The sequence below is a fragment of the Typopeltis vanoorti genome, chromosome 23 (genome assembly GCF_054136105.1).
Source record: "Typopeltis vanoorti isolate ZY-2024b chromosome 23, IOZ_Tvanoo_1.0, whole genome shotgun sequence".
Classification (NCBI taxonomy): Eukaryota; Metazoa; Arthropoda; class Arachnida; order Uropygi; family Thelyphonidae; genus Typopeltis; species Typopeltis vanoorti.
The window spans coordinates 16,198,468-16,207,500 of NC_143571.1; the positions used below are offsets into that span (position 1 = coordinate 16,198,468).

Here is a 9,033-nt window from a genome sequence, read left to right on the forward strand (position 1 = left end):
CAAGTGATTTGATGAGCTGATTTAGCCACTTTTGCAATGTGCCCCCTAAACTTCAATTCCCTATCCACTAACACTCCCAAATCCCTGGCCTCATCAATCTCCTGGAGTACAGTTCCACCAATGTGACATACTGCTGCTATTCTTTTCACCCCAAAGTGCATAACCTTACACTTTGCCACATTAAATTGACATCCATTTTTCCTAGCCCAGTTCTCCAAGCTATCCAAATCATCCTGTAAAATTTTGACATCCTGTGCACTCACAATTGCTCTACCCAACTTTGCATCATCAGCAAACAAGTGAACACTTCCTCTCAGATCGTTACCTATATCATTGATGAACAAATTGAAAAGCAGTGGTCCAAGAACAGAGCCCTGCAGCACACCACTAGTCACAAGCGTCTTTTAGACTCCACTCCTGAATAAACCACTCTCTGGTATCTCTCCATCAACCACCTTCCTATCCATCTCGCCAACCCTATATCCATCCCTGTCTGCTCCGGTTTACTGATTAGGGTTCCATGTGGTATCCTGTCAAAGACCTTGGCATGGTCCAGTAGAATCACTGTAAACCCATTACCCTTATCCGGTTCAGCCATCAGTGTGTTATAAAACGTGAGCAAGTTACTGAGGCATGATCTACCCTTCATTAAACCATATTGTCCCCCATACAATATCTCATTTTCATCTATCCAATCCTGTATTCTTTCCTTGACTAATTTCTCTAAGACCTTGACAATGATTCCTGATATGCTAATCGGTCAGTAATTTACAACAGCATTCTTGGAACCACCTTTATGCAGTGGAACTATTTTCCTCTCTTTCCACTCCCTCTGGACTAACCCAGACCCGAGACTCAAATTAAACAAAATGGTCAAGGGTACTGACAATTCTTTAGCCGCTTCTCGTACGACACGAGCTGGTATGCCATCCAATCCCACAGATTGGATGGTATACCAGCCATTGATGTTATGCAATAGACGTTGATCAATGTATTGACATTGAGGTAATGCAATAGACTACTCACCTCCACTTCATTCACCACAATTCCCATATAATCTACTGGTTCATTCGTTTCTGCAATGTCACCACCTGGATGATATATTCTTGCAAAGTGCTCACTCAGTAACTCAACTATATCAACTGATTCAGTTACCTCCCTACCTTCGGCATTCTTTAAAATCATTCTGCCATATACATTTTTCCTTTTACTTGCAGCATATCGAAAAAACTCTTTAGGATTCTCTTTAGCCTGCATGGCCAATGTTCTTTCCTAATCCTTTTTTGCTTTTCTTACCACACTCGTTACCCTTCTAGCCTGTGCTTCATACCATTCATGTGCCTGCTAGTCACCTTTCTCCTTAAATTCCCTCCATAGTTGTTTCTTTTTTTGCAGCTCAAGCTTAATGGTGTTATTCATCCATTTAACCCCTACTTGATTTATTATTCTGACTCTAGGTATACAGTCAGCCATTGCTTCATGCAAACACTTCTTAACTGTCTCCCATGCACTATCAACTTCTAGTCCTTGCAGTTGTACAGGCCATGGCACTGAACCAATCACACTCCTAAGCTTATTATACTTTCCAGCCCGATAATTTCACATGTACCCTGTCTTAATTGTAAATTCCACACCTTTAGCCACCTCCCAAGTCAAGGCCCTATGATCACTCTCACCAATTGATGGCAATGTGGTTATATTTGTTACAGCCAAATCCTCAGATCTAATTACTAGGTCAAGCACTCTCTGATCCCTAGTATTTTCCATTACATGCTGTCGCAGATAGTTATCCCATAATAACCGCATAAAATCCAATTCCTTCCTCCCGTGTGTTCTCTCCTCACTCCAATCAATGCGACCATAGCTGAAATCTCCCATAATTATTACCCTCCTTCCACTCATTTCTTCTATTTGCTTGTGCATACTGTTACCACCATCTTTTCCATTACCTGGTCTATAGCAGCACCCAATTGGATATTTTGATCTGCTAGCCACAATCTCACACCAAATGGCCTCAAATGTGCTCTTTTCTCTATCCTGCAATTCAACTTCTATTCTTCTTGGCTGCAGCTCATCAGCTATCATCAACAATACTCCTGCCCCCCATTTTATTCTCCCTGTCATTCCTGAACACACTATACCTATCACATTCAATCCCACTAGCTATATCATCTACAGTCAGCCATGATTCACTAATACCAATAACCTGTGGTCTGGAAGTGCCAACCATGGCCAAAAACTCTTCCTTCTTGTTTCTAATACTCCTAGCATTAGTGTACATGAATTTAAGACCCCCATTAGCCCCAACCCTACCTTGATGCCTTATATTAACTATCCCATTCTGATTTGTTGTCTTTATTCGCTCGGGCATATTATACTCATTCATACATTCAACTGCCTCCATAAGGACTGTATATCTACTCCCCTTCCCCTTAATAAATCTAGTTTCCCTGATTTTGCACATCTACTACATTCAGCAATACAGCGTAAGGAGACTTTTTCAAGTCTCCTTACACCGTATCCATTCAAATGCAAGCCATCCATCTTATTTAGATCCTTTCGCCCATTGAACTCACTCCACACGTCCACAAATTCCACACCACTCGTCATACATAACCCACGCATAAAGTCATTTGCAATTATGGCCCTCCTTTTAAACATTTCACTGTCATACCGTGGCAAAAGACTAATCATTCTAACTCTCTCACTCTTTTCTTTTGCTACCTCAAACAATTCATTCAGGTCCTCTATCATTTCCATTTTATCTCCTTTCAAATCATTCGTACCTGCCACAACAATCATTTCTTTCACCCTTTCGTTTTGCTCTCTAATAGACTCAGTTACATCCTTTATGGTTGCACCAGGTTGGTACGATTTTGTCAAATCCTCTACTAACACACCTCGTACTAATGAGTCTCCATACAGCACTCTATCCTTCATTTTGTTCATGTTCATACTCATACGCTTATTTTTCCTATCATACTTTTTATTATTGGCTGGTTCATTCAGTTGACTTTTGCTCATACGCTCTAGCTGCTGTTTTGCCCTTTGTATTGCACCACTCAACGCAATCTCACTCATTGCATCTATCTCATCTTTTTTATTCTCTGTAAAACCATTAATATGCTCTGAATTAATACTATCATTCACACCCTCACAGTTCTCTGGTACAACCTCGCCATTTCTTGTCATATCACTATTTTCTTCATTCTGAAGTTTGACAAAAATATCACACTCCCGACCCGAAATACACTTTAATTCCTCATTCTCCCTACATTTTCTACACACATTCACTCCTTTATTATCATCTAACCACACTCCGACCGCACTCCGCAAAGCGTACATCCTTCAGATAGTACCGTTTTCATATAAATATAAATGCATATAATTGCATTATAAATGCATATAAATTCATATATTCATATAAATATAATAATAACGATAATGCTGATACTCCATAATTCTAATGCACACTTCAGTCTTGTGTATAATTATATGTTATTTCATTTTTATGTAGAGCGTACCAAAGTGTCCCATTTTTGTCCCTTTTTTTTTGTTTTGAAAAACTCGTCGCCCTAATGTACACCAAGTGGTCACGTAAAAAGTTTGATTTTGTGTAATTTTATTGAAAAAAGTTGGCATAAAATTTCTGAATTTGGTCAGGCAATTTCAGACCAGATAAAATTATGTCTACCATACATTAACCAGAAATTGGTCAAATACAAAATGCCACATAATCCAAAACACACTTTTTTTTTACTGAAATGCTGCTACTACATAGAATTCTTTGAATAATGTAATTTGCCACAGACATAATGATAGTTCTTGTGAAAGCAAATTCAAATATTAACAATTGAACATTCAACTCTGATCCTTTTTAAACTACTGTTGTTTTATGAAGTGTTTACATCCATAATTGTATATACACTGCTTGGAAAGAAGTCACTCAAAGGTGTATTGTGCCATGTAATTCCTTGTTTGGATGTCCTTGTTATATTGCACCATCCATGGTCAACAATCAGTGATACCATACTGAGATGGAAGTGCAGGGAGTCAACCATGAGTGTTACTCACAATGGACAACCTATCACTCTCACTGAATGTGACCCGTAGGGTGCTACAAAGGATAATATGTTAAAAACTACCTTCATCAGCTGACGCTTTGAATGTGGAGTTCCGAGCATTGACTGGAACATGAATATGCACAAAAAACATTCAGAACTGAGGCTCATAACATGAGTTTTCATGATAGAATCACAATATGCAAGCCCCACATTATCTAAACCAACATGTATCGGCATTTTCAGTGATGCAAAGAGCATATGCAGCAGGATGTGGGAGCTTGAAAAGCTGTGTTATAGAGTGACAAATAATGCTACACCCTCTACCAAGCAGATGGATGGGTGTGGTCAATGCCTGGTGAACGTGGTGTTGCGATTGTATGGTCTTTTTTTTTTTTTTTTTTTTTTTCTGGTTTGGCCTTGGATCTCAGTTTGTGGTGCCACAAACTTGAACTCTGAGAGGTATCTGAATATTTTGGACAATGCAATGCTTCCTACTTTGCGGCATTTCTATGAGACTAACCATTGTCTCTTTCAGTAAGACAATGCAACATGTCATAAGGCCTGCTATAACTGTGTGGTTTGTGGACATGGATGTCACCACATTTGACTGACTTGCACAGAGTCCTGATCTCAACCCTGTTGAACATTGTGGGGTGAACTGGAGCATCAAGGAGTATCCTCCCCCCACAACATTCCAGTACTTCATTACCATGCCTACAGGAAGAATGGCCCAAAATTCCCATTTGGGATATCATATGCCCATAGAATTGCTGCAGTCTTCACAGTGAAAGACGGTCCTATATCTTATTAAGGTGGGTTTTTTGTTCCTCACATTATGGTGTCCTTTTACTTCTTTCCAAGTATTTACAGTTTTAAGCCAGCTAAGCTTATTACTATATATCTAGTCATTCATAAGCTACAAAGCAGTGAAATCAATAGTTTTCATTGTTAAATCTGTTTTAGATTCAAAACTTTGATGGTTGAGTCTTCCTTATACTTTTTATGGACAAACAATTTGAAATGGTGATTTCTTTTGCATGCTACAAGTAAACAAATTTTTGGCTAGAATGATTTGAAATTATTATTAATAATAACTGCTTCCTGGCTTGTTGGAAATTGGTGTTTAGGATCCCTATTAAAATTCATGGTTTCAGTTGATCATTTTAAATGGCATGATTTCCAAAAGAATTTTCCACAATTCATATAGCAAAATGACATTTACTCATTATTACGATAATGAATACTGTCACTGTAGGAGAAAACAATTGCAAATTGCACTTTTCTATGTTTTGCATTTATGGATATGTAAGCAAGCTTTTTAGTCTATGGAGCATCCCCACTTTAACCTGGTATTTTTGTGATTTTTGATTAAAAACATGAAATGGATTGAAACACTATTAGTATAAAGAAGGCATCTATTTTAATCATTGATGAAAAAAGGTGGTATCAAAGACCTATCTTGATAGCATGAATTTCTTCAATTTCTGCAAAAGCTGTATGAAAACAAGATTAACAGTGTGTAAATTAACTCTAAGTTTTTATTAAATTGTTGAGAAGTAATAATAAAGACTTGAGATATGAAAAAGTAATAAATAAAATCCAGGATATAAAAGTAATATGAAAAAAGATTATGAAGCCAACTTCACTATAGCAAACTTAGGGACTACAAGAATAGTTAGTTGTTGCAAACAGTTTGCTACAGGGATATTTCTTTAGAATAGCATTGTCTACTGGGCTCCACTTAGAATTTTTCAGTATTTTGTTAGATTATAATAAGTGAGTTTGTTATAATGGTGTTTACTGGAGTTGAAAGCTTACTGTAACAATGTATTAAATAATGTATCCCCGACAAAGCTATCTTTTGATTGCCTTATAATTTTATTGCCATCATTTTCTAGTGTATATTGTCATCAGTGTACCAAATATGATATCCTAACACATTTCAAGAATAGTGGTTTCTGATCATCTTGTTATTTGTCATGTCATGGATTTGAATAACACTTATATTGTTTTGATCTTAAACATGCATAACTTTTCTCTTGACTAGTAAAGAATGAATCTCTTATTAAAATTCAAACACATTGAACGAATTTCCTACATCTAGTTCTTTCGTTAAAATATCCTAATGCTGACAACTTCACTATAGCAATCCTCTGGATCTTCTTGCCATTTTTGCCCTGGACATTTTTTCATCTTTCATTTGTTATCCTCTACCATTTTAGAATAGCTTTGCTCACTTTCTTAAATATTGTCACGTTCTTTTCTTCATATTTATTTTTATTTTTAACATGCTTCTGCCATTGCTCTAATCATATATTATTTTATTGAAATTGAAATTATAGGTAAATAGTTGGCTATAGTGAATTTCTTGTACCATGTCATTATACTTGGAAACTTTTCAGTAGTGAGTGAGTTGAAGTACTGTTTTCTTAGTAAGACTAAGATCTAGGTGGATTGTTTCGGTAAGGTCTTCTTTAGAACATCAAAATATAAGATCTGACCATATTGGGATCCTGACAGATAACAGAATAATTTAGAGGAAAATTGTCGATAGTAAATTAGAACTATGTGAAAAGTTTGCACATCAGGAATTTGATGATGATGATAATTTATTCACTTTATATATTTAATTATTAAATAGTAATAAATTATGTAATTATTTACAAAAATTGTAAATAATTGTTGTAATTATTTACAATTTTTTGTAAATTAATTGTAAAAAGTTAAAGTCAAATCAAAATCAGTCTCTCCCAAGGAGCATAATTTCTTAAGTCTGCCTCACCTGTAGGACTAATTACATATGACTTGTTGCACCTTGGGTTAAACATATTTTACTACTAATTTTTAAGTATTAATTTACTTGTCTTATGTTCATTCTTCTGTTTGTTTTTTTAAGATATTTGTGGTGAGTACCTCAGAACCTCGTTTACCTCTACAGATTGAAGATGCTTCAAGAGCTGAACAGGAAGTAATGGTAAGAATTATAAATTATTTCACACAATGATAAATAAAATTTTGCTTTCATTTAAATTTATCTCTTCTATCCTGATGTAACCTTCTATGCTGATTTCCATAAATTAAGGAATAAAGTGAAAATCATGATTACTATGTGAAAAGTGACGTCGAGTCTGGTTATTGGTATACAAATGAGTGCTGCTGTCAGAGAGGCATGGCATAAAAGCGAATGTTTTGGAGTTGTTTTCCATTTTGTGTCTAGAGTGAGAACAAGATGTTTTGTGATAGCAGAATTCTTGGGTATGACTGCAAGACATCATTAAACTAATGAATTCAGGTGGCAAGCCATCGTAAGACTAAAGGCCAGCCAAAGGTTGCATACGAGTCATTCCATGATTCACAGACTGTAATCACAAACAATATCTCAGAGATACAGTGAAGGAAGACCATGTGGGTGACCAACATGTCTGATTATCTGTTCACAGAAACAGGAGTACTACCCTGAATTAGCATCATCACCTTGCTTCAACTACAAAAAACATTTGTATATGCTTGTGCTGTGCACCGAAGGCTTTGCAACGGTGGTCTGTATGCTAGGTGACCAGTAATCTAAATGCCCCTTTCCTTCATGCTGTAAAATATCTCATGATTAAGTGATTTCGTAACTTATCACTTTCAGTTTTTTTTTTTTTTTTTTAGGAGAATGTATTCAGAAAATTAATAAATAATCCTTTATGTAAAAAAATATTGTATTGAGCTTTTGTTAAACTAATGTGGCACATGACATTATCAAGTAAAGCTATTAAATAATGTTAAGTCAGTAAGTTAATGCTAAGATTAGTGAGAAAATTCGGAGAATTGCCATGGATTGAAATTTTCAGAGATCTGCAAAGAATGACATCAGCATGTCTGAAAGCAAGTTTCGAGAGACGTGCGCATGTGCACAATGGAGGTTCCAGCCTATATAAGGCAGACCATCCAAGAAGAAATTTGTCTTAGGAATTTTTGGGGCTTTCTCTTACCTAAGTCTCAGCAATGCCAAGAATTGCTGTCAGAAGTTGAGAGCTCTGTGAGCTCCGAGTCATCTACCTGGATCACTGTCACGTGAAAAATGTGTCGAGTCTTGTGGAAGGAAGGAACTGTACATCGCTGCTATATTAAGGGTCCAATGAGGAAAGGCACAGTTGACTACTTGAACACAGAAGAAATTTGGCAGAAAAAACAGGATTGTGCTGGTAAGCGGAAAGAAAGATAAAATGGAGACTTACATGTGTACAAGAGTTTGATGTGATAGACTGTCTGCTGAGCAAATATTGTAAGTAGTTGAAACTGAACAAGAGTATATGTTTATGAGATATTGTATGTTAAAGGTGAATTAGGCTTAACAAAGGTATGTTCTATATGACTTTGTGTATATATACTGTATCGCTCTGTAAATAGTTCTTTTTGACTTAAATCGTTTGTAAACAACATACTGGACTGATTTTTTTCAATGCACTATCATAAAAAGTTCCAACCTGCATATGATAGAAGTTATTATGAATTACATTTAAGCCACGACTAGTTTAAAGTAATTATAATATAAGCTGGGAATGTAAACAATATCTGTTTTGTCTTTGGTTTAAGATCTTATACTCTTACACTCAATATGTAGTCTAACTGGCGCAGTCATTAAACAAATAAATTTGTTAGACTATAGAGAGTAGGAGATAAGATGTAGAAATATATATGTGTGTGTATGTAATATATATATGTATGTAGAAATATATGTGTGTGTGTGTAGAAATATATGTGTGTGTGTGTAGAAATATGTGTGTGTGTGTGTGTGTAGAAATATATATATGTATGTATGTAGAAATATATATATGTATGTATGTATGTAGAAATATATATATGTATGTATGTATGTAGAAATATATATATGTATGTATGTATGTAGAAATATATATATGTATGTATGTATGTAGAAATATATATATGTATGTATGTATGTAGAAATATATATATGTATGTA

General features: G+C 35.6%; 1 protein-coding gene across 1 annotated transcript in view; it reads left to right on the top strand.

Moving 5' to 3' along the window:
- The window catches only part of AspRS (aspartyl-tRNA synthetase), a 232,926-nt gene that overhangs the window by 84,454 nt on the left and 139,439 nt on the right, over positions 1-9,033 (top strand). Inside the window, exon 6 of the mRNA XM_090412705.1 lies at positions 6,961-7,038. Coding sequence (XP_090268831.1) covers positions 6,961-7,038 — 78 coding nt within the window. The remainder of the gene's footprint in view (positions 1-6,960; positions 7,039-9,033) is intronic.